The following is a 26,372-nucleotide window of genomic DNA, read 5'->3' as shown; positions in this document are numbered from 1 at the left end:
CCGTAATCTGCGGTTTAAGAGCAAAAGTTACATAACCGGCTTGCCTAGCATTCCAATTTATATAACGTGTTAATTATATAGGTAATAAAAGCAGTTGTTTCGTAAGATAAGCCTTAACGTGTAAATAGCAATCCTTATGTGCGATTGTATTGTTTTTACAGATGCCAGCTCAGAGGTGACAAAACTCCCACAACTTTGTCGCGACTCCCCAAGCCACTCTACCCGTTCAAGCGTGTCGTCATCACGGTCGATCACCCCGGCGGTATCTGTCTGTGAAGTTGGTTCCACCGGCCGCCAATCACTAAAACCTGTAAAGACAAATGTAAGTTGTCGAAACAAACTAAGATAAATACACTCATACTGGGATCTGCCTTGAAACGGCCGTGTAATTGTAGACCAGCGATCACAGCATACACATAAATCATAGTACGCCAGGCCCATTGAAGGCGTTAAACCGAATCAAACCGGTCTCCCAAGCATTGGTCGAAATTTGTAAACTACAACTCATGTGTTTTAATGAGAAAAGCAGATTATATTAGTCTCTTCCAATGAACGTTTATGAAGCTATGGAGCATTTAATTCAAACAGAACATATTTGTTAATACCAGCTCAGAATATTCCTTACATACCTTCTAATGTAAAACCTTAATAAATCGAGAAAGAATTCGCAAACTTATTGGCTGTATTGTATTGTAGGGATTCAGCAATGAGCCCCTTCCTCCCCCACCTCCGCCTCCTCCCGTGGAAGATGGAGATGAGGATCAATCGGTACAAGATCTCCCTCCTCCACCACCACCTCCTATTGATAATGAGGAGGATTTCGAGAAATCTCTCCCCCCTCCGCCTCTACCTCCAAAAGGTAACCACCATACTGACATTGTTTTCTCCCAATTCGCCATATGTTTTATCAATACATCTTTCTACATATAGAATCCTCACAGTTCCACGATCCACAAAACATGCACTCGCTCTCAATGCGTCTCCAGCAACATGTGGATTCCGAAATACAGTACAACGCCCCAACGAGGCCGCCGAAAACCGACTTAAGTCTTCGCTTGTCGGCGTCCAGGGCATATTCCAATCCACCTACACCCTGCGTTGAGCAAAGGCCTCAGTTTGACCGAATGGTTTCCAGCCAAAGTTATGTTGAGGATTCAGGCCGATCGGCAAATAACACTTTGACTGGAAGGCTTAGGTTATCATCGGACGGAAATGTTGGATCACATCATAATGAAGCGACTGAAGAAACAAGGGGTCGTTTGTGGTAAGTTGCAGCAACACAATGTATTTTCTCAATGCACCTAAACTTGGTCAACAATGTTTTCCCATCCAACGGTATAGAAGCGATTTCCACTGTACGTTTATAAAGAGTGTACAATAAATTAAAAAACTTTTTTGTTGTGACTCATATATATTACGGCCAGTTTTGCAGATTTTCTATGGCCAACTGACTCTAATATTTTAACTGTAACAGGGTCCAAGATCCTCGAAGAGAGAGCCCAGTTCAGCCAACACAAGGCCGTTATCCCGCGCTTACATCATCCATGTCGACAACGGCGTTGGGACGAGCCGAGTCCATGAGTAGAGTTCCCGAATCCCGCGGGAGATCAATGCACGGAAGTTCGGGCGCCATTTGGGAGAACTCCCGACCTCACGCCGCCTCCGCTCCACAACCTCCGCCTTTGATGGACACTGGTCACGACGATAGGTAGGTTTGACGTTTGCCTGTATTTGTTGTTACTGGTTATGGCTGCTTGTACTCTATGGTTTGGTATCACAGCATTGAACTTAACTGTATTAGTCTGTTATGACATTACACTTACGTATTACAGTGTAACGTCTTTTAGTGAAAAACAGCAAATGTCTGAGATTTAAATCCAATTAAAATTGTGAAACTTTTGCAGAAATTCATCTCCCACTGTAACCTACGACGAAGACACTTTCAGTCGTCATAGCAACAACAGATCCTCCACCCGTTCCAACCCTGGCGAAAGGAGGAAAATCAGCAACACCGAACAACCCAAAGGTAACTTATATTTAACATATTTACGTGCACCTTTGTTTGCGAATTAAGTTTCTGTAAACTATTGTTTGATTTTCAGCGGTTCGCTTTGCCCCTTACCGATCACCAGAGGTCAATCTGACACCTTTGAACTTTGAACTACCGCTTGCTGTCACCAGCGAGACAAAGTTTATTGGGCGGGAATGGGTGTACGGTGATATTCTCAGTTCATTGTCCTGCGGGGACTCGAAGATGAGCAAGGGTGTGGTACGTATTTATCAATAGAAAAGACCTAGCTTTTCAAAATATATAAGTTGTTTTGCATCGTTTAAATATCGCTTTTTTTAGGTTGTCATGGGAGGATCAGGTCAAGGCAAGACCACTTTGATCAATCATCTTGTTTCCTACAGTTATCACGGTTTAAGAAACAACAAACAAAACAACTCATTAAAGTTCGGAGAAGGTAAGTTTTGTAATACAAACTCCTTTCAACACAGTTGTTGGCAAAACAAAGTCTAACCATGCAATCTTTTAGACACAATACGGTCCCACCTGCATCGTTCATCGAGCCCTATGTCCAACGCACGCCAGCTCTATGTTCCTTCGACTGGAAGCCACCGTAGCTCGACCCATTCAAGTCGAACCAGCAGCCCAGCGTTCGGCAGTTCAGTCAATAGCAGGGCGGGATCACAAACTTCATTGACCGAGGACTCCTGCCGAAAAGTAGCGTCTCAGGTACGTTGTTTTTTACTATTCAATTAAGCCATTTCTTACACCGTTTTAACCTATATACAAGGCAGTGTAATGGAAACTTGTGTTTTTGACACTATATTTATTACTTGACTGCCAATATAATACATAGGTGGAGGATTATATCGTTTCGTGGTGCATAACCTCGATTCTTTTCTACATAGGTTGTGGCTTTCCATTTCTGCCAATCAGACAACAACACGACGTGTTACGTGCCAGAGTTCATCCACAGCATTGCAGCACAACTGACCCAAGCTCCACAGCTTACAGCATACAGAGAACTTCTCATCAGCGAACCTCACCTGCAGAATCTACTCAGCGTTCGAAGTTGCATTCAAAATCCCACCCAGGCTCTGATGAAAGCAATTATCGAGCCCCTGATCATGCTGAAAAGAAGTAAGTCAGTTCAACCCTAATACTGTGTATGTTAAATGGCTTCCCAAAAAGTATGAACTAGAGCTAACACAAGGCCAAGCATTTGCTATTACTTAACATACGTATCATATTTAAAGGTCAAAAGCTGCCAAGATCAAACCTGGTGATCTTGATTGACGCATTAAGCGACGCAGAGCAGTACCGACCTGACTATGGTTACTCAATCGTTGGCTTCTTGCAACGACACCTACCCGATTTTCCGGACTTCATCAAAATTGTGGCAACATGTCGCACTGATGACCAAGAGCTCATTTCAAGTTTTCCGGTTCATTTTATGAGCTTGGATGGTGGGGAGGAAAACCTAAACGTATCACGTGACGCACAGCTCTATATCAGTCACAGGGTGGCAGGAGCAAGCTGTCTGTCAAATCTCACATTATCAGGTTGGTCAACGAAGTAAAAACAGCATAGATCCAGATGAGCGATAACATATGTGAATGATGTACTTTAAGTATATTTGATTCTGAATGTAATTGTCATATTTTGTGTAATAGGAAAAACAGACCCAGCAGTAGTTCAAAAGCAACTGGCCCAGCATCTGATCAGAATGGCCAAGGGAAATTTCCTCTACCTTAGAATGACCCTAGATCTGATGGAGCAAGGTGACATCGTTCCAAAGAGTGCCGGATTTAAGACTGTGCCCCAAAGTCTTCATGAGGTTTGTGATATTTAATTTACAAGTGAACTTATTTTGTAAGTGATGAAAGTTAAACTTAAACTTATCTTTTGATATTTAGGTCTTCCTATTGAAATGCAATCTTCGCTTTATGAGCTACACCTCCTACGATGACGTCAGGAGCATAATTGCGGTAGCATTGGCATCTCTGTACCCACTAAAAGACGAACAACTGTACCAGGTAAAACAAGGCTCCCTTATGTAATGAACCACTGTTACAAGTGTATTTACCTTCCCTGTAGCACTAACTGTCATATATCATCAATTTTAACCGTTGTTTTAATCTTTTAGGCTGTGTGCTGTGGCTTACCCCCCAACGAAGAGTTATCTTGGCCGAAGTTCAAGCAAAGAATGGATTTGCTTACCGACTTCCTCGTCCAACTCTCTCCTACCTCGGGCAGGACTTTCTTTCACTCCTGTTTCCGGGAATGGCTTATCGGTCAATCCACACAAGTTCCCACTAACGGCACCCGTAAGTTCGCCCTGCAACAAATTCCAACTTTTTCTCGGCAACTCTATAACCTATTCGTCTGTTTGCAGTTCAATCATCAAGTCGATTCAAGGTTGACATCAAAGTCGGTTACTTCCTCCTGGCTAAAGTCCTGTCAAAGCAGCCCCCTGAGCGTCTGCACAAGCATGCTACACTTGAGTTAGCTCATCACGTACTCAAGGCGTCCATGTTTAAAAACACGTCGAAGCAAACAGGTTCGTAGTCTAACTTGATGTCTGGAATAATACCAAAAGTGTTGTTTATTTGACCCTGTGTGTTTTATAGGTGTAAGTGCAAGCGAAAGAAATGCTCATCTTATGGCAGAAAGCAGTCATCAGCTCACAGAAGCGTTGACATCAATTAGAAATCTGTTTTTCCCAAACATGAAGGTTTGTCATATCTCACATTTCCTCTCTGTGCTTATGAACCTATGTTAATATCAACTACTTTTGTAGGTGAGCAAACTGCTGTTGAGAGCCGGGGCAAACCCAAACGTTCCCACTCAGGTATTCTCCAATGCAACTCCATTGGCTGTCGTAGCACACACAGGTAAAGAACGTTGTACTTTGATCTGTTGAATCAAAGTTCGGTGAAATGCATTCAAATTATATTGATTGACAAGTATCCAAGTTCTAACTAAGGCTTTTTATTTTCAAGGTTGCCTCGAGCTTGCTGAACTGCTGTTGATGTTTGGAGCTGATGTCAATTTGCCAGCTTCCAACGGTATGTCAGCACTGACATTCGCTGCAGCCGCTGGTAGGCCTCATATGGTGGATCTTCTGCTCCGATATAGGCCAGCGGTAAGTAAACGGCATGACTGAGATATAACACTTGACCCAAATGTGTAAAAATCCTGAGACTGTAAAATGTTCACAAGTTCATCACTTAATGGAAATATTTTGCTTGCAGCTGAACCAGGAAGATCACAACGGTCACACTCCTCTCCTTCACGCTATATCACGTGGCCACGCGGATGCTGCCAAGTTGCTGTTAAACTGCGACCTATACAGAAATGAGCAGTATAGAACTTTCGCGGCACAACAAGCTCTGGTGGCTTCTGCAACCACCGGAGATATAAAGGTAGGATTTTGAACAGATAAAATGTATATACACATACAGGAAAAACATGCCAAAAATCTTAATGCATTTTATGGTGCGAATTGCTTGTTGTAGTAATTTAAACGCTAAAATATTATTATTTGATTCACAGCTCATGGAGTACCTTCTTGAAAACGATGCCTTCCAATGTGATGTCGACGGCCAGGAGCCATCAAACGGCGAGTCCCCTCTGACTTCAGCCGCCGCTCACGGAAAGTCAAGCGCCTGCGAGTTCCTGGTTCGCAAATACAAAGCCAAGATCGAACATCGAAACAAGATGGGCATGACTCCACTTCTGTGTGCAGTTAAGCACGTAAGTTGAAATGAACGTTTTTCCGTTAAGAAAATAGCATAAAAAACTTCATCTCTTAACGTTGTGCTTTATCACAGGGCGAATGGGATGCTGCTGATTTGCTGCTTAACTGCGGTGCCTCACTTGAGACACGTGACTTAGGCGGGAAGAGCCCCCTCATTATGGCTGCCTGTAGTGGACATCTCGGTGTTTTGGAATTGCTCCTTTCAAGGGGTGCAAATTTGAACGCCGCTGACAGAGAAGGCCTGACTGCATTGAGCTGGGCTGCCTTGCAAGGTAAATATAATAATATGTACATGTATGGTTGTGGGTCTATAAGTTATTTTTTTCAGGTACAAAGTGTTCAGTTCTATGCATTCTGCCCAGTAAATGTGTATCATTGTCGTAAGGTAGTAAGTTTTTAAACAATTGTATTGTTCATTGTACAGGCCAAGCACTTTGTGTGCGATCCTTGATCAGCAGAAACGCCAATATTGCTCATATTGATTCCAGTGGAAGAACTGCATTGGATCTAGCCGCATTTTTCGGTGATCCCCAGGTATGTCAAGCAAATGTCTATGGTTGTCACACTATACGAGTACCCAGAGAGAAATTTTAGTAATTGCCTAACAATATCCTAACTGTTTATAGTTCTCGGTCGTTTGGCTTAGAATTGTAGTAAACCGTTTTTGTTTGCAGATCGTGGATATTTTGTTAGAAGCTGGATCTGACATAACTCACGTTGATGCTACCGGTATGTGTGCACTAGATCGTGCAATCGGATGTCAAAACATCGCGGTGGTTGCCAAGCTGTTGCGCAGAGGTGCCCAAATTTTGCCAACGTCGTGGGCAATGGCAACCGGCAAAACTGACGTCACTCTAGCTCTCCTGAGTAAGTTTAATAGAATTGTTCAATTCAATAGACGGCTTGTATTACCGCAATTTAAAACGTTACCAACAATATGAGTTAACAAGATAACTTACAAAACAAGTATGTTTGTCCCAAATTAAAATAAGTGGAAAAATATCCAGTGATAACGTTTTTTGTTTTTTGTTCAGACAAATGCCTTGAAGACGGCAACAACATGTACAAGGCCTATGACTGGGACAGCGCCAACGACACGTATGCGCGCGCACTCAAGCATGTCGGTGAATTGAGTTCGTCACGTGCTGATCGCATGACTGCACAAAGCAAGCTTGCTGATCTCACTGCGCATCTCCTTCTTGGTTACTCGAGGTGTCTAAGGAAATTGGATGACTTAGAAGGAGGTAAGAATATTGCCCTTACTGATTTAAATTTTATAAGCCTTGTAAGTGGTTGAATATTTACTTGGTAATATCGGATAAGCGATACACTCAATGTATTGACTTGATTTTCACACCAATTTGTCTATAATTTCGTTTGTTGGAAGTTCGCGCAATTTGACACTAAACTTTACAACTTTTTGCAGCCGAAAAAACTGCTTCTCGAGCACTGGAGTTGAAACCCCATTGGTACGAAGCTTTGTACGCCCGCGCCCGCGTCCTTCGCGAGGAATCCAGGCTCCAGGCCGCACTATGTGATGTCATTGAGGCCGAGAAAACCGCTCCTCCCCATAACATGAAAGAAATCAAACGACTGATTGAAAGGATTAAGGATGAAATGCGAAAAGGAGGAACGAGGTGGGGATTGTTTTTTTTTATCAAAGAGAATCTTATGAACAAGAAACACACATTGCGCATACATTTGTGTTTTTAATATTGTAATGTGTATTTTCTTCTTCTGCAGACATTCACGTCCACCTTCCGCCTCATCCGAAATCATTCCCGTTCCTCAACCTCGCCAGCGCCTTAACTCAAACTCCAGCTACCACGGAAACCATGGCAACCACAGCCGCGGTAGTTCACCCTCACCGGCCGTCCCTGGCGCAGAGCTCTCACGCTCTTATCAACCTCGTTACCATGGATACTCGTCCTCCCAACACGACTCAAGTCACCAGTTGGCGCCCTTGTGTACTGGAGGACAAAACCGGATCGGTCGAGGAAACTCCCACGAGAGTTTGGCTGAATCAATGTTGAGTTTGGCTCCTTATCCTCCTGAACCGTCCCCTCATGTGTCGAGGCGCGGGCAGAACAACGCATCAGCTGGACACCGCGCCTTACCACGAACAAATCCTCACTGCCGCCCTCGTGCGGGTGATTTCAACCGCTCTATGTCGGAAGAAACGCGAGGTCAAGTAACAAATGGACGCTACCCTTATGAGGAAGATACGAGGTCACTTTGTGGCGATGTTCAACAAATGGCCGCAGACGCTGCCCGGTCGAACTATCGACGCGTGACGCAACATCACATGGATCCGTCACGTGGTTCATTTGTCACAGACTTGTGATTATTTTGTTTTAGCGACCAAAATTTAGGTCACTTGGGATCTTATGTCATCGCTGTGCATTTTCTTCAAGTGTTGTCTTTCACTCTTCTGTAAAGCGCATTTTTGATAAAACAAGGCAAAAAACATCTAAACAATACGTAAAAATAAATACTACGTAAAAAACACAGCAATTGGACAAAATAAAAAGCAGTGAATTTTGAAACACTAACAGGCCGATAAAGTTTCTGTTTAAAACAGCTTTATTTCTATGTCGTTCTCGAGCCAACAGTACTATTAGAAAACCAATGTTTTTCAAATGTTTTTTTAAGTTATTTGCTGCTTGTACAGGCTCGCTACGCGCTGTGGTGCTTTCCTAATTTAAGCCTAAATATGCTTCGTACGCTGTATTTTGTCCACTGCCCGATTACATACTATATGATGTGCTATATTTACGTTAAAAAGTCTCCCTGGTACAGGATCTTCTATATTGGATATGTTTTCATGAATCCCAAGTAGATCTACGACTGTAAGTTTCATCTGTTTTTACAATTGTGTAAAAAAGTGCACAAATTTGTTAATTGATTTTATTCAATGTATATGCTGTAGGACTGTCCCGAACAGCTGTGTAAATGCATTGGACTGATTTTCAATTATAAGAATTGCGCTTTTAGTGCTTTCTGAATTGACGCTGTGTTTGCAATCATTTGACGCTGTCGGTTTTTGACCATCATGCTTTTAAAGTATATTGTTCATTTGTGTTGCGCAATTTTCACATTATTAAAATCTTCACGAACCTAGCTCTTTGAATGTTTAAAAGTATTCAAATTAAGCAGAATTAAAACCTTTAGTCAGGAACCCTACGCTGACACTCATTGCGGCAACATAATCTTTAGGTCTGCGGGCTGATTTTTTTTCTTTGTTCTTAATGACTAATGATGCACAAGACCCGGATTCTAACAAGTTTTTGCAATTCCCCTTGCTCATCTTATATAAATTTGGGCGGGAAAAATGCTGAATGCGAAACCAGCCCAGTGGGAATGGAGATTCATTCAAAATTATGTAAGTTCCTAGGCGGTCACACTTTCAAGTAGCGGTATATTTTGGAAATTTACGGTTTAAATAGCCACAACATTGGAAATCAATCAATCAAGCACACGATCTACAGGAGAAAAAGGGTGAGTAAGGGACAAGCGTACATACTTTTTGCGGATAAATTTGAGGTTTAAAATTACATGTAAAAAATAATCAGAAATAGGTGAGGGAGACATTTGGCATACAAATCACAGTGGCAAAGTTACCTAGGTGAAAGCATTTTGCTACCCTGATGTATGAGACAAAGTTGAGGTTAGTGTTACAAATGTGCAACATACAAATACGGCACACATGTATTTGGACAGTTGAATCATTATTAACCAATTTTAATTGCATGTAAATTTGCACCACAAGCATTTCATTACCGCACAAGCATCCTAAAGTTTTTGGAACAAAACTTTGGCTTAAAATCTAGAGTTATTCCAAAATGCTCTTTAATTGCACTGTATATGTCTTGATCACTTCCATCTTCATGTACAAGAAGATCTGTGCACCTAATTTTCTCTGTAAGAGGGTCAGGAAATTCTTTTTCCATCAACTTTCCTCCCCATAGTATTTTGAGACCAGAATGGGTAAACAACTGCAAAGGTAGAAATATATCTGTACAGTATGATTTATTAGGTATGCTAACATTTGACAATTTATTTTTAATAGCATATGGATATGAAACTTAGACATTTGTTGCCCTAAACCAAGCATTTGTATTACAAAAATGGTGCAGCCATCTATACACTTATTTTTGCATCAGAAAATGAAGACATAAAATATCAAACAGAGCAACACTAGGTTGAAATGCTCAAACATTTTGCTTCTACAGTCATCAAAAAGAAAACTAAAACAATGTTTTTCTACCTCTAAAAATGAGTTGGTCATGAGAAATCCATTAGGGTTGCCCAAATGACTATTCCAGCCTACCCGGAACTCTTCCCATTCATGAGGAGTTGTACTGTTCGACAAATTTAAATTGATTGTTTAGGCACTAAACCACATTTTGTATTTAATATTCGATACCTAAATTTGAATATGATGTCCCAATCTTCACTGATGCTGTACTTGCTTATTTTCCTTTTGTTGGCAGTTATTTTCTCCCCAGCTAATAATGAACATAAATTTACATTTGCGATCTCGCTAAAAACACATTGTATGCTCAATAAAAACTAACTGTCCATGTGAAAGGATTGCTTGTGCCTTTTTTCAACAAAATATGAATCATGAGCATCTTCTTCCCTGCGCAAGCGGTATATTCCACTCATTTCTTTCTGTGATTCCATAGACACAAGTAACTTGGGCATGAAAAATGAGGGTGCACCATAGCCAACATCAACAATCCAAATTTCTTCATTAATGGTCACCTTGAAAGTATTGCAAATATGTAACTTTATAAGTATAGGGCAATTTCTAGAAGCTATGATAACTATACCTAAATATCTGTTGAAACTTTGAAGCAACTTTGGTCCGCTAAGAATCAATAAAATGTGTTTGGAGCAAAAATCCCACAGTAATGGATTGGTAGTATGGATTTCATAAGTTTGACAATTAGATCTCTGAAATACCTTTATTGTTTCTTCATAAAATGCTACAATATAACAGCATATTTTTCTTTGCTGTGTTTAGGGCCACTTGGTAAGTGTTTGGGTTTTCTAGTAATAAGTTAGATTTAATCACCTACAATATTGACATATTGTTACATTCATTTGCACATTTGGTAATAATATTGCTTGCATAATTCAAACACAATAAACTAAGGTACAAACCTTTAGCAAAAGGTGATCAAAAGGAAAATTAAATTCATCGGAACTCTGCATAAAACAGCTGCCTTGCAAAAGCTCGATTTTATACCCCAGCAACTTTAGAAGATTACCAAATAGTCCATTTAGTTCATAGCAAAACCCACCCAAACCCAATTGAACAATTTTGTGGTAAATATTTTCTAAGTCAAACTGTTTTCCTTCACCCCCGAACAGGTCCAATGTGTATTGAGGAACATGTGTAGCGTGACACCAACACAACTGGTTAAGGTTGTCCAAATTGGCCACTCTGCTGCCTGTGTATTCTATACGTTGCAAATATTTCTGCACGTCCATGGTAATTGGTAGTTCAAGACCAACGTTTTAAAAATATGCTGGGGTTTTGTGCTTTTGTCCTTTGGCAGCAGCACGCAGTCGTGACTCGCGATTACAAAAGGGTTCCAAAATAACCATTGTCATTCTGCCAGAATAAAAACGAAAAAAGGAATGCGAAACGAGAGAACGTCACAGATGGATGCGCAACGAACGTTTTGGCCAAATCGAAATATTGACAAAATACGCAAAATTTAATACAATTTTTGAAATCTTTTCGGGCCCATTATTTTTTTAAAATTCGTCACATTGCCTTATCTTTTAGTCTATTTTAATAATCCGTTTTCGAAAAACTGAACCCGACTCGATAATTAGAGCAAAACGCAATTAACTAACACCCACTTTGGGCCAAATGCCGAAAGTGACGAAATACGCTAACTTTATTACAATTTTTGAAATCTTTTCGGGCCCATCGTTTTCTTTAAATTCGCACCATTGCCTTATCTTTTAGTCTATTTTTACAATCCGTTTTCAAAAAAATGAACCCGACTCGATAATTAGAGCAAAACGCAATTAACTAACACCCACTTTGGGCCAAATGCCAATAGGGACGAAATACGCTAAGTTCGATACAATTTTTGAAATCTTTTCGGGCCCATTATTTTTTTAAATTCGCACCATTGCCTCATCTTTTAGTCTACTTTATTAATCCGTTTTCAAAAAAGTGAACCCGACTCGATAATTACAGCAAAATGCAATTAACTAACACCCTCTTTGGACCAAATGCCGAAACTGACGAAATATGCTAAGTTCAATACAATTTTTGAAATCTTTTCGGGCCCATTATTTTTTTTAAATTCGCAACATTGACTCATCTTTTAGTCTATTTTATTATTCCGGTTTCAAAAAAGTGAACCCGACTCGATAATTACAGCAAAACGCAATTAACTAACACCCTCTTTGGACCAAATGCCGAAAGTGACGAAATACGCTAAGTTCAATACAATTTTTGAAATCTTTTCGGGCCCATTATTTTTTTTAAATTCGCAGCTTTGCCTCATCTTTTAGTCTATTTTATTAATCCGTTTTCAAAAAAGTGAACCCGACTCGATGATTACAGCAAAATGCAATTAACTAACACCAACTTTGGGCCAAATGCCAATAGGGACGAAATACGCTAAGTTCGATACAATTTTTGATATCTTTTCGGGCCCATTATTTTTTTAAATTCGCACCATTGCCTCATCTTTTAGTCTACTTTATTAATCCGTTTTCAAAAAAGTGAACCCGACTCGATAATTACAGCAAAATGCAATTAACTAACACCCTCTTTGGGCCAAATGCCGAAACTGACGAAATACGCTAAGTTCAATACAATTTTTGAAATCTTTTCGGGCCCATCGTTTTCTTTAAATTCGCACCATTGCCTTATCTTTTAGTCTATTTTTACAATCCGTTTTCAAAAAAGTGAACCCGACTCGATAATTACAGCAAAATGCAATTAACTAACACCCACTTTGGGCCAAATGCCAATAGGGACGAAATATGCTAAGTTCAATACAATTTTTGAAATCTTTTCGGGCCCATTATTTTTTTTAAATTCGCAGCTTTGCCTCATCTTTTAGTCTATTTTATTAATCCGGTTTCAAAAAAGTGAACCCGACTCGATAATTACAGCAAAATGCAATTAACTAACACCCTCTTTGGGCCAAATGCCGAAACTGACGAAATACGCCAAATTTATTAAAAATTTTGAAATCTTTTCGGGCCCATTATTTTCTTTAAATTCGCACCATTGCCTCATCTTTTAGTCTACTTTATTAATCCGTTTTCAAAAAAGTGAACCCGACTCGATAATTACAGCAAAATGCAATTAACTAACACCCTCTTTGGGCCAAATGCCGAAACTGACGAAATACGCCAACTTTATTAAAAATTTTGAAATCTTTTCGGGCCCATTATTTTCTTTAAACTCGCAACATTGACTCATCTTTTAGTCTATTTTATTAATCCGTTTTCAAAAAAGTGAACCCGACTCGATAATTACAGCAAAATGCAATTAACTAACACCAACTTTGGGCCAAATGCCAATAGGGACGAAATATGCTAAGTTCGATACAATTTTTGAAATCTTTTCGGGCCCATTATTTTTTTAAATTCGCACCATTGCCTCATCTTTTAGTCTACTTTATTAATCCGTTTTCAAAAAAGTGAACCCGACTCGATAATTACAGCAAAATGCAATTAACTAACACCCTCTTTGGGCCAAATGCCGAAACTGACGAAATACGCTAAGTTCAATACAATTTTTGAAATTTTTTCGGGCCCATTATTTTTTTTAAATTCGCAGCTTTGCCTCATCTTTTAGTCTATTTTAATAATCTGTTTTCAAAAAAGTGAACCCGACTCGATAATTACAGCAAAATGCAATTAACTAACACCCACTTTGGGCCAAATGCCAATAGGGACGAAATACGCTAACTTTATTACAATTTTTGAAATCTTTTCGGGCCCATTATTTTTTTAAATTCGCAGCTTTGCCTCATCTTTTAGTCTATTTTATTAATCCCAAAGCATGCAAACGAAGACCGCTGTTAAAGAGTACAGAGAACTTTACGACCAAATGGAACCGGAAGAACGTTGGTTAGGTGCGCACACATATCTGCCGTCCCAATCTGTATTGAATAATATTAAAAGTGAAGGAAGTCTAGGTCGCCGAATAAGCAAATTGTGGTACCTAAATACTTTACGCTTAGAAATGGAAAAGGAAAGCCAATACTTTATCAGACACATTTCTGTTCATCCGCCAATGGTCGTAATGTATTCCGATGCGCAGGTAAAAACTTTCAATCAAATTTGTGTTTTTGATATTGCGTACTACGATTCGACAGGAAGCATTTTGCGACGTTTTGAAAATTATTCCGACTTTCAGGTGTACACCTTATTAATTACAAACCCAACACAAGGTGGAACTCCCCTTCCCGTAACAACATGTGTCAGTTGTTTACATGATGCAAATACAATTAGTCATTTGCTGAAAAACTTTTTGTTCGACGTGGCTAAAATTTGTGGTCGTGCTAAAAAACCATCGCTAATTGTAGTTCATGGGTCAATGGCTATGTGGAACGCTGCATTGAAAGCGATATTGCATGAAACGCGATTAGACTTTTACAACCGCTGTTTCAAAATTGTGACCGGGAGATTTGACGAGGTTGACTTGACCAAAACTATCTTTCATAATTGCTACAGTCATGCCATGAAAGCTGCCAAGTGTTTATGCCATAAATACAGCAATAAGCGTAAAATCGTTACAACTTACTTGTTTTGTATTAACGTAATGTTTTCATGCACGACGCTACCTGAACTAGATGAGGTCGTAGAAAGTTTTTACATTTTGACAAACTGTAAAAAAACCTCTGCGTTGGTTGAAAAACATTTTAAACGCCTTCAATTATTTCGGCTACGGGACTACACCGACGATGGCAATGGTAAGAACGGCAGCGACGATAGCACTGATTATTTTTATGCTTGCAAGTCGTCCGACAGATTGCAGGAACGTCATTCACCGTTTTACGTTAGGTACAAAAATAACTTAGATAATTTTAATACTTCGCAGGTGTGCAAGGATCACATGTATACCAATTGCGACGAAAATGTTTATTGCAACCCTCAGTTGTGAGAGAAGGTACTGGAAATTATTTTAAGTAGAATTTGCGCAACCTCGCAGTTAATGCTTGGAGATTTAACTCGGCATGACACAAAAGGCAATCTTTCAAGCGAACAACTTGATGCGTACGAAGCATTTTTCAAAAAGTGTGAAATTTTGCAACAAGCTGGTCACCAAACTATTATGGTAAACAATCAAACTCAAGGTATAATTGAAGAACATTTCGGAGACATGAAAGTTAATTTTATTGATGGCAAGCGTGTAGGGCGAATTGACGACTTCGTGGTAAAATACTTCAACGCCATAAAGGTTTTACAAAAACAGTTCGCCGACTCTGTGCAACACCTTACAACAACTCCTAAAAAAGTCTCGAAAACACAATTGGTTCCGTTTACAACTTCGATGCCTATGGTTGTGTCTAGGTTTAAGAACAGAAAACGCAATGCGACCAGTTTTTACTCGTCACAAGGTTTCGTGAAACAGCTAAAATATCAAAATAAGGCAACTTCGTTACAGGACAGTACCGAAATGACAGACACCCCAGTTATTCCTGCTTTCATATTTTGTCCCAATAATGACGATGTTGTTGCAACGTGTAAACCCGTAGCAGGTCTCGTTTGGAATAAAGTTCCTTTAAACCCAGTAACAATTGCAAATTCGGCTCTTGTTATGCCATGTAATCAAACGTTATCATGGCTGGATTTGTGCTCTATTTGTCCTAAGCCAATTGGTTCTACGTACACAGCTTTGACGCAAAACGCATATAAGTCCCACTCCGATACAACGCTTGGTTGGTTAACAGACAAGGCTGTTGATCATTATATTGCACGAGTTGTTCGTCTTTGTAACTATTTTCGTGCTGATCAATATGGATACATCTCCACGTTATTGGCATCAGAAATTTTAAACGGCAAGAAATTTAAGAATATTCATAGGGCATTCAAAGAAATTGTTCGCAACGTTTTGACGTTTTTGCAAAAGAAGTGTTGTACTTCAGTAAACCCTGATAGAACTCTATCCTTACAATGTTTTTCGCAAACGTATCCTTACAAGTTAGTTTCTGTGGTAGTTCATATGGGATCTAACGTTGCATCTGGTCATTACGAGTGCTATAGATTTGATGAACCAGGATTAACCCTCTTCAATGATAAAATGGTAAAACGGACATTATTTGAATGCGAAAAAGAAAACATTCTGACTGGAAGTTGCCTGTTTTTTAAAAAACGAATCGGCGGAGATGTTGACGCAATTGCCAAAACTCTAACTCCAACGACGTCAGTTAAAGTAATAGTTAGACGGCGACGTCACTGCAACTTGTCATCTGTTACAACGAAAGACATTGTTGTCAGCAAAGACATAGATCTACAGCAATCAGTTGACGACAATTTAATTCTGATTTCGGACTTTGAAAACCTACACTCAGAAACAAAAGAAACGTACAAGTATATTGCTCACAGTCTGCATACAATTCTTTCCAAAACGTTTAATGAAGCCAAATGCTTACCCGAGTGTTATCGTATGTGTTTGTTTCATGAAAAGCGCAGAAGTGAACTGATTCGCATAAATCAAGAATTTAGGTTTTGTAAGGGTTTAAATAAAGAATGCCTTGAGAATGTTGTGCGCTTTGTTGATCACAAATTCTGTCGTTCTCGCGTGCGGCAGCGTATTATTGGACAACAAATATTTAGAGAATCTTATGTGGGAAAAGAACTGAAATCTGAATATTCGCCATCAGGAAGTTTGATTTCTTCCGCGCTTGAAAATACTCCTTCTGATGTCAACTTGTTTTTAACCCACGTACTAAATTTGGAAGCTTATATACATGAAGGTGAAGAATATGTCGTACGTAGAAATGGGTATGTCGACAAAAACTTTTCAATGATATTAAAAACGAATACAAATGTTGATCTTCGTATTAAATGATTCCATCAAAAAATTGCATGAAAAAAAATCGCATTGCATGAAAAAACTGCATTTCCATGTTACAATGTTGCGCTATGTGCATGCACTGCATGAAAGCTAGCAGTTTTATTTTCTTTGTTTGGACAAATAATTGGTCAGGAAATTGTAACCATAGCCCAAAAAACAACAGTACATTGTAATGGTTAAACTACTAAATTTGTCCAAACAAAGATTTTATCTGCAAAAAATCAAACCACTACTACTGTCGGAACCTTGACGTTGGTGTAATGGCTTTCAACCAATACCGGCAAAATAAAAATTGTAGGCGAACAGGGTTAAAATAATAGGCCCTAAAAGATTTCAAAAATTGTATTGAACTTAGCGTATTTCGTCAGTTTCGGCATTTGGCCCAAAGAGGGTGTTAGTTAATTGCATTTTGCTGTAATTATCGAGTCGGGTTCACTTTTTTGAAACCGGATTAATAAAATAGACTAAAAGATAAGGCAATGTTGCGAATTTAAAAAAAATAATGGGCCCGAAAAGATTTCAAAAATTGTATTGAACTTAGCGTATTTCGTCCCTATTGGCATTTAGCCCAAAGTGGGTGTTAGTTAATTGCATTTTGCTGTAATTATCGAGTCGGGTTCACTTTTTTGAAAACGGATTAATAAAATAGACTAAAAGATGAGGCAAAGCTGCGAATTTAAAAAAAATAATGGGCCCGAAAAGATTTCAAAAATTGTATTGAACTTAGCGTATTTCGTCAGTTTCGGCATTTGGCCCAAAGTGGGTGTTAGTTAATTGCATTTTGCTGTAATTATCGAGTCGGGTTCACTTTTTTGAAAACGGATTATTAAAATAGACTAAAAGATGAGGCAAAGCTGCGAATTTAAAAAAAATAATGGGCCCGAAAAGATTTCAAAAATTGTATTGAACTTAGCGTATTTCGTCACTTTCGGCATTTGGCCCAAAGTGGGTGTTAGTTAATTGCATTTTGCTGTAATTATCGAGTCGGGTTCACTTTTTTGAAAACGGATTATTAAAATAGACTAAAAGATGAGACAATGGTGCGAATTTAAAGAAAATAATGGGCCCGAAAAGATTTCAAAAATTGTAATAAAGTTAGCGTATTTTGTCAGTTTCGGCATTTGGCCCAAAGAGGGTGTTAGTTAATTGCATTTTGCTGTAATTATCGAGTCGGGTTCACTTTTTTGAAAACGGATTATTAAAATAGACTAAAAGATGAGGCAAAGCTGCGAATTTAAAAAAAATAATGGGCCCGAAAAGATTTCAAAAATTGTATTGAACTTAGCGTATTTCGTCAGTTTCGGCATTTGGCCCAAAGTGGGTGTTAGTTAATTGCATTTTGCTGTAATTATCGAGTCGGGTTCACTTTTTTGAAAACGGATTATTAAAATAGACTAAAAGATGAGGCAAAGCTGCGAATTTAAAAAAAATAATGGGCCCGAAAAGATTTCAAAAATTGTATTGAACTTAGCGTATTTCGTCAGTTTCGGCATTTGGCCCAAAGTGGGTGTTAGTTAATTGCATTTTGCTGTAATTATCGAGTCGGGTTCACTTTTTTGAAAACGGATTATTAAAATAGACTAAAAGATGAGACAATGGTGCGAATTTAAAGAAAATAATGGGCCCGAAAAGATTTCAAAAATTGTAATAAAGTTAGCGTATTTTGTCAGTTTCGGCATTTGGCCCAAAGAGGGTGTTAGTTAATTGCATTTTGCTGCAATTATCGAGTCGGGTTCAGTTTTTTGAAACCGGATTAATAAAATAGACTAAAAGAAGAGGCAATGTTGCAAATTTAAAAAAAATAATGGGCCCGAAAAGATTTCAAAAATTGTATTGAACTTAGCGTATTTCGTCCCTATTGGCATTTGGCCCAAAGTGGGTGTTAGTTAATTGCATTTTGCTGTAATTATCGAGTCGGGTTCACTTTTTTGAAACCGGATTAATAAAATAGACTAAAAGATGAGGCAAAGCTGCGAATTTAAAAAAAATAATGGGCCCGAAAAGATTTCAAAAATTGTATTGAACTTAGCGTATTTCGTCACTTTCGGCATTTGGCCCAAAGTGGGTGTTAGTTAATTGCATTTTGCTGTAATTATCGAGTCGGGTTCACTTTTTTGAAAACAGATTATTAAAATAGACTAAAAGATGAGGCAATGTGGCGAATTTAAAGGAAATAATGGGCCCGAAAAGATTTCAAAAATTGTAATAAAGTTAGCGTATTTCGTCAGTTTCGGCATTTGGCCCAAAGTGGGTGTTAGTTAATTGCATTTTGCTGTAATTATCGAGTCGGGTTCAGTTTTTTGAAACCGGATTAATAAAATAGACTAAAAGATGAGGCAATGTTGCGAATTTAAAAAAATAATGGTCCCGAAAAGATTTCAAAAATTGTATTGAACTTAGCGTATTTCGTCAGTTTCGGCATTTGGCCCAAAGTGGGTGTTAGTTAATTGCATTTTGCTGTAATTATCGAGTCGGGTTCACTTTTTTGAAAACGGATTATTAAAATAGACTAAAAGATGAGGCAAAGCTGCGAATTTAAAAAAAATAATGGGCCCGAAAATATTTCAAAAATTGTAATAAAGTTAGCGTATTTCGTCAGTTTCGGCATTTGGCCCAAAGTGGGTGTTAGTTAATTGCATTTTGCTCTAATTATCGAGTCGGGTTCACTTTTTTGAAAACGGATTATTAAAATAGACTAAAAGATGAGGCAATGGTGCGAATTTAAAAAAAATAATGGGCCCGAAAAGATTTCAAAAATTGTAATAAAGTTAGCGTATTTTGTCAGTTTCGGCATTTGGCCCAAATTGGGTGTTAGTTAATTGCATTTTGCTGTAATTATCGAGTCGGGTTCAGTTTTTTGAAAACGGATTATTAAAATAGACTAAAAGATGAGGCAAAGCTGCGAATTTAAAAAAAATAATGGGCCCGAAAATATTTCAAAAATTGTAATAAAGTTAGCGTATTTCGTCAGTTTCGGCATTTGGCCCAAAGTGGGTGTTAGTTAATTGCATTTTGCTCTAATTATCGAGTCGGGTTCACTTTTTTGAAAACGGATTATTAAAATAGACTAAAAGATGAGGCAATGGTGCGAATTTAAAAAAAATAATGGGCCCGAAAAGATTTCAAAAATTGTAATAAAGTTAGCGTATTTTGTCAGTTTCGGCATTTGGCCCAAAGTGGGTGTTAGTTAATTGCATTTTGCTGTAATTATCGAGTCGGGTTCAGTTTTTTGAAAACGGATTATTAAAATAGACTAAAAGATGAGGCAAAGCTGCGAATTTAAAAAAAATAATGGGCCCGAAAAGATTTCAAAAATTGTATTGAACTTAGCGTATTTCGTCAGTTTCGGCATTTGGCCCAAAGTGGGTGTTAGTTAATTGCATTTTGCTGTAATTATCGAGTCGGGTTCACTTTTTTGAAAACGGATTATTAAAATAGACTAAAAGATGAGGCAAAGCTGCGAATTTAAAAAAAATAATGGGCCCGAAAAGATTTCAAAAATTGTATTGAACTTAGCGTATTTCGTCAGTTTCGGCATTTGGCCCAAAGTGGGTGTTAGTTAATTGCATTTTGCTGTAATTATCGAGTCGGGTTCACTTTTTTGAAAACGGATTATTAAAATAGACTAAAAGATGAGACAATGGTGCGAATTTAAAGAAAATAATGGGCCCGAAAAGATTTCAAAAATTGTAATAAAGTTAGCGTATTTTGTCAGTTTCGGCATTTGGCCCAAAGAGGGTGTTAGTTAATTGCATTTTGCTGTAATTATCGAGTCGGGTTCACTTTTTTGAAAACGGATTATTAAAATAGACTAAAAGATGAGGCAAAGCTGCGAATTTAAAAAAAATAATGGGCCCGAAAAGATTTCAAAAATTGTATTAAAGTTGGCGTATTTCGTCAGTTTCGGCATTTGGCCCAAAGAGGGTGTTAGTTAATTGCATTTTGCTGCAATTATCGAGTCGGGTTCAGTTTTTTGAAACCGGATTAATAAAATAGACTAAAAGAAGAGGCAATGTTGCAAATTTAAAAAAAATAATGGGCCCGAAAAGATTTCAAAAATTGTATTGAACTTAGCGTATTTCGTCCCTATTGGCATTTGGCCCAAAGTGGGTGTTAGTTAATTGCATTTTGCTGTAATTATCGAGTCGGGTTCACTTTTTTGAAACCGGATTAATAAAATAGACTAAAAGATGAGGCAAAGCTGCGAATTTAAAAAAAATAATGGGCCCGAAAAGATTTCAAAAATTGTATTGAACTTAGCGTATTTCGTCACTTTCGGCATTTGGCCCAAAGTGGGTGTTAGTTAATTGCATTTTGCTGTAATTATCGAGTCGGGTTCACTTTTTTGAAAACAGATTATTAAAATAGACTAAAAGATGAGGCAATGTGGCGAATTTAAAGGAAATAATGGGCCCGAAAAGATTTCAAAAATTGTAATAAAGTTAGCGTATTTCGTCAGTTTCGGCATTTGGCCCAAAGTGGGTGTTAGTTAATTGCATTTTGCTGTAATTATCGAGTCGGGTTCAGTTTTTTGAAACCGGATTAATAAAATAGACTAAAAGATGAGGCAATGTTGCGAATTTAAAAAAATAATGGTCCCGAAAAGATTTCAAAAATTGTATTGAACTTAGCGTATTTCGTCAGTTTCGGCATTTGGCCCAAAGTGGGTGTTAGTTAATTGCATTTTGCTGTAATTATCGAGTCGGGTTCACTTTTTTGAAAACGGATTATTAAAATAGACTAAAAGATGAGGCAAAGCTGCGAATTTAAAAAAAATAATGGGCCCGAAAATATTTCAAAAATTGTAATAAAGTTAGCGTATTTCGTCAGTTTCGGCATTTGGCCCAAAGTGGGTGTTAGTTAATTGCATTTTGCTCTAATTATCGAGTCGGGTTCACTTTTTTGAAAACGGATTATTAAAATAGACTAAAAGATGAGGCAATGGTGCGAATTTAAAAAAAATAATGGGCCCGAAAAGATTTCAAAAATTGTAATAAAGTTAGCGTATTTTGTCAGTTTCGGCATTTGGCCCAAAGTGGGTGTTAGTTAATTGCATTTTGCTGTAATTATCGAGTCGGGTTCAGTTTTTTGAAAACGGATTATTAAAATAGACTAAAAGATGAGGCAAAGCTGCGAATTTAAAAAAAATAATGGGCCCGAAAAGATTTCAAAAATTGTATTGAACTTAGCGTATTTCGTCAGTTTCGGCATTTGGCCCAAAGTGGGTGTTAGTTAATTGCATTTTGCTGTAATTATCGAGTCGGGTTCACTTTTTTGAAAACGGATTATTAAAATAGACTAAAAGATGAGGCAAAGCTGCGAATTTAAAAAAAATAATGGGCCCGAAAAGATTTCAAAAATTGTATTGAACTTAGCGTATTTCGTCACTTTCGGCATTTGGCCCAAAGTGGGTGTTAGTTAATTGCATTTTGCTGTAATTATCGAGTCGGGTTCACTTTTTTGAAAACGGATTATTAAAATAGACTAAAAGATGAGACAATGGTGCGAATTTAAAGAAAATAATGGGCCCGAAAAGATTTCAAAAATTGTAATAAAGTTAGCGTATTTTGTCAGTTTCGGCATTTGGCCCAAAGAGGGTGTTAGTTAATTGCATTTTGCTGTAATTATCGAGTCGGGTTCACTTTTTTGAAAACGGATTATTAAAATAGACTAAAAGATGAGGCAAAGCTGCGAATTTAAAAAAAATAATGGGCCCGAAAAGATTTCAAAAATTGTATTAAAGTTGGCGTATTTCGTCAGTTTCGGCATTTGGCCCAAAGAGGGTGTTAGTTAATTGCATTTTGCTGCAATTATCGAGTCGGGTTCAGTTTTTTGAAACCGGATTAATAAAATAGACTAAAAGAAGAGGCAATGTTGCAAATTTAAAAAAAATAATGGGCCCGAAAAGATTTCAAAAATTGTATTGAACTTAGCGTATTTCGTCCCTATTGGCATTTGGCCCAAAGTGGGTGTTAGTTAATTGCATTTTGCTGTAATTATCGAGTCGGGTTCACTTTTTTGAAACCGGATTAATAAAATAGACTAAAAGATGAGGCAAAGCTGCGAATTTAAAAAAAATAATGGGCCCGAAAAGATTTCAAAAATTGTATTGAACTTAGCGTATTTCGTCACTTTCGGCATTTGGCCCAAAGTGGGTGTTAGTTAATTGCATTTTGCTGTAATTATCGAGTCGGGTTCACTTTTTTGAAAACAGATTATTAAAATAGACTAAAAGATGAGGCAATGTGGCGAATTTAAAGGAAATAATGGGCCCGAAAAGATTTCAAAAATTGTAATAAAGTTAGCGTATTTCGTCAGTTTCGGCATTTGGCCCAAAGTGGGTGTTAGTTAATTGCATTTTGCTGTAATTATCGAGTCGGGTTCAGTTTTTTGAAACCGGATTATTAAAATAGACTAAAAGATGAGGCAAAGCTGCGAATTTAAAAAAAAATAATGGGCCCGAAAAGATTTCAAAAATTGTATTGAACTTAGCGTATTTCGTCAGTTTCGGCATTTGGCCCAAAGTGGGTGTTAGTTAATTGCATTTTGCTGTAATTATCGAGTCGGGTTCACTTTTTTGAAAACGGATTATTAAAATAGACTAAAAGATGAGGCAAAGCTGCGAATTTAAAAAAAATAATGGGCCCGAAAAGATTTCAAAAATTGTATTGAACTTAGCGTATTTCGTCAGTTTCGGCATTTGGCCCAAAGTGGGTGTTAGTTAATTGCATTTTGCTCTAATTATCGAGTCGGATTCACTTTTTTGAAAACGGATTATTAAAATAGACTAAAAGATGAGGCAATGGTGCGAATTTAAAAAAAATAATGGGCCCGAAAAGATTTCAAAAATTGTAATAAAGTTAGCGTATTTTGTCAGTTTCGGCATTTGGCCCAAAGTGGGTGTTAGTTAATTGCATTTTGCTGTAATTATCGAGTCGGGTTCAGTTTTTTGAAAACGGATTATTAAAATAGACTAAAAGATGAGGCAAAGCTGCGAATTTAAAAAAAATAATGGGCCCGAAAAGATTTCAAAAATTGTATTGAACTTAGCGTATTTCGTCAGTTTCGGCATTTGGCCCAAAGAGGGTGTTAGTTAATTGCATTTTGCTGTAATTATCGAGTCGGGTTCAGTTTTTTGAAACCGGATTAATAAAATAGACTAAAAGATGAGTCAATGGTGCGAATTTGAAGAAAATAATGGGCCCGAAAAGATTTCAAAAATTGTATTGAACTTAGCGTATTTCGTCCCTATTGGCATTTGGCCCAAAGTGGGTGTTAGTTAATTGCATTTTGCTGTAATTATCGAGTCGGGTTCAGTTTTTTGAAACCGGATTAATAAAATAGACTAAAAGATGAGGCAAAGCTGCGAATTTAAAAAAAATAATGGGCCCGAAAAGATTTCAAAAATTGTATTGAACTTAGCGTATTTCGTCACTTTCGGCATTTGGCCCAAAGTGGGTGTTAGTTAATTGCATTTTGCTGTAATTATCGAGTCGGGTTCACTTTTTTGAAAACAGATTATTAAAATAGACTAAAAGATGAGGCAATGTGGCGAATTTAAAGGAAATAATGGGCCCGAAAAGATTTCAAAAATTGTAATAAAGTTAGCGTATTTCGTCAGTTTCGGCATTTGGCCCAAAGTGGGTGTTAGTTAATTGCATTTTGCTGTAATTATCGAGTCGGGTTCAGTTTTTTGAAACCGGATTAATAAAATAGACTAAAAGATGAGGCAATGTTGCGAATTTAAAAAAATAATGGTCCCGAAAAGATTTCAAAAATTGTATTGAACTTAGCGTATTTCGTCAGTTTCGGCATTTGGCCCAAAGTGGGTGTTAGTTAATTGCATTTTGCTGTAATTATCGAGTCGGGTTCACTTTTTTGAAAACGGATTATTAAAATAGACTAAAAGATGAGGCAAAGCTGCGAATTTAAAAAAAATAATGGGCCCGAAAATATTTCAAAAATTGTAATAAAGTTAGCGTATTTCGTCAGTTTCGGCATTTGGCCCAAAGTGGGTGTTAGTTAATTGCATTTTGCTCTAATTATCGAGTCGGGTTCACTTTTTTGAAAACGGATTATTAAAATAGACTAAAAGATGAGGCAATGGTGCGAATTTAAAAAAAATAATGGGCCCGAAAAGATTTCAAAAATTGTAATAAAGTTAGCGTATTTTGTCAGTTTCGGCATTTGGCCCAAAGTGGGTGTTAGTTAATTGCATTTTGCTGTAATTATCGAGTCGGGTTCAGTTTTTTGAAAACGGATTATTAAAATAGACTAAAAGATGAGGCAATGTTGCGATTTAAAAAAAAATAATGGGCCCGAAAAGGTTTCAAAAATCGTATTAAATTTAGCGTATTTTGTCAATATTTTGATTTGGCCAAAACGTTCGTTGCGCAACCATCCTTGACGTTCTCTCGTATCGCATTCCTTTTTTCGATTTTATTCTGGCAGAATGACAATGGTTTATTTAAATGCTATTGAGGGGGCAAGGGGGGCAAAATTTTAAAAGTTGTATATCGAGAAACTTTAATTTAGTGTAATTTTGTCCCTCATCATTGTGGTTTCGTCTTTCAACTATCAATAGGATATATAAATTAACAAAAATAACTGTTGTCACCAAGTTGAAAGCTGAAATCCAGGCTTTTTATGTTTATGTAGACATCAGTGTTGCCAGGTCAAATTGCGGAAAAGCGCAACTTTACCAGTCAAAAGTAGCCCAATTTTACAAATACCTTAAATGCAATTGATTTTCACTACTTTCACCTATTTGTGTGATAATTATTCAGGTTTCTCCGTTTCAGATTTAATTTTTGTTTATTTTAAAATTGAATTTGAGCTGTTTCCAGCAACACTTTATTGAACACATGCGCTCTGTTTACCCACTTTTCATGCTGCTTTTTTAAGTTTTTGATCTCCACTTTAAAACAAACATGTTTCGCATTAATAACAAAGTAAGATGACCTTTAAAACATAAAAGAATAATTTTTGCCAAGAGACAATTCTTATTACGTGGTAACAACGGAGGCGTTTATTAGATTTCTTTGTTTGAAAAGTGAACGTTGCATTGCGTGGGCTGAAAGCATTCTTTTGCTCAGCTGGATGTTAAATCTCCGACGCTCGGCAGTTTCATTAGTTTTTTTGGGGGGGGGTTGGATGCACAATCTTGTCCAACAAATATGTTTTTTATTCAGTGGCTTTCAACCTGTGGGTCGCGAGCCCCTTGTTTATTATACAAGGAAAACATTTGTAGTCAATCAAAGTAACTATCCCTAACTTCCATAGTACGCCAGTTCTATTAAAGGCGTTATACCGAATCAGTCGGTCTCCCAAGCATTCCCATGTGGAAAGGCATAGGCTAGAAAAATTTAGCGTGCAGTGGGATTCGAGTCTCGAACACACGACAGGAGTTCTTCTGGGACTCGTGCTCCACCGACGCTTCAGAGCTGATCCCAGTAAGAATATTTAATCTTATAATTCAGGAAGGGTTATGTTTTGGAATTTCGATGCCGAACTATATAACAGGACAACAAAAA

The 26,372-nt window shown here is 37.8% G+C and overlaps 2 protein-coding genes across 2 annotated transcripts; one reads left to right on the top strand and one right to left on the bottom strand.

Annotated features, from left to right (window-relative positions):
* Positions 1–797: 797 nt before the first annotated feature.
* LOC145207089 (protein TANC2-like) lies at positions 798–8,888 on the top strand. Its single transcript, XM_080078579.1, has 24 exons — positions 798–859; positions 931–1,264; positions 1,475–1,708; positions 1,905–2,026; positions 2,103–2,269; positions 2,351–2,465; positions 2,538–2,737; positions 2,917–3,148; positions 3,265–3,570; positions 3,682–3,845; positions 3,925–4,044; positions 4,155–4,335; positions 4,404–4,568; positions 4,639–4,742; positions 4,809–4,902; positions 5,011–5,153; positions 5,263–5,433; positions 5,564–5,764; positions 5,842–6,040; positions 6,193–6,302; positions 6,443–6,635; positions 6,803–7,012; positions 7,195–7,405; positions 7,512–8,888. The coding sequence occupies exons 2-24, from the start codon at positions 960–962 to the stop codon at positions 8,110–8,112; spliced, it is 4,548 nt and encodes a 1,515-aa protein (XP_079934705.1). The 5' UTR covers positions 798–859; positions 931–959; the 3' UTR covers positions 8,113–8,888.
* A 281-nt stretch (positions 8,889–9,169) lies between these two features.
* On the bottom strand, positions 9,170–11,382 carry LOC145207090 (arylamine N-acetyltransferase, pineal gland isozyme NAT-3-like). The gene is made up of 5 exons (XM_080078580.1): positions 10,938–11,382; positions 10,346–10,535; positions 10,195–10,276; positions 10,036–10,129; positions 9,170–9,763 (listed from the first exon to the last, which is right to left on the bottom strand). Exons 1-5 carry the CDS (start codon positions 11,265–11,267, stop codon positions 9,545–9,547), a joined length of 915 nt encoding a protein of 304 aa, XP_079934706.1. The 5' UTR covers positions 11,268–11,382; the 3' UTR covers positions 9,170–9,544.
* Between the last annotated feature and the right edge of the window lie 14,990 nt (positions 11,383–26,372).

This window comes from Phallusia mammillata, unplaced genomic scaffold (assembly GCF_965637545.1).
Source record: "Phallusia mammillata unplaced genomic scaffold, kaPhaMamm4.hap1.1 HAP1_SCAFFOLD_84, whole genome shotgun sequence".
Classification (NCBI taxonomy): domain Eukaryota; kingdom Metazoa; phylum Chordata; class Ascidiacea; order Phlebobranchia; family Ascidiidae; genus Phallusia; species Phallusia mammillata.
The sequence above is the reverse complement of the archived record's forward strand: the minus strand, read 5'-3'. Positions and strand labels throughout refer to the sequence as shown.

Coding starts and splice junctions, on each gene's coding strand:
- LOC145207089 (XM_080078579.1), top strand. CDS start 960: ATGCACTCGCTCTCAATGCGTCTCCAGCAACATGTGGATTCCGAAATA. Junction 4,743..4,808: donor TGTTTTTCCCAAACATGAAG/GTTTGTCATATC, acceptor CTACTTTTGTAG/GTGAGCAAACTGCTGTTGAG. Junction 5,434..5,563: donor CAACCACCGGAGATATAAAG/GTAGGATTTTGA, acceptor TTTGATTCACAG/CTCATGGAGTACCTTCTTGA.
- LOC145207090 (XM_080078580.1), bottom strand. CDS start 11,267: ATGGACGTGCAGAAATATTTGCAACGTATAGAATACACAGGCAGCAGA. Junction 10,536..10,937: donor TTGATCACCTTTTGCTAAAG/GTTTGTACCTTA, acceptor AATACTTTCAAG/GTGACCATTAATGAAGAAAT. Junction 9,764..10,035: donor TGACCAACTCATTTTTAGAG/GTAGAAAAACAT, acceptor CTACCTTTGCAG/TTGTTTACCCATTCTGGTCT.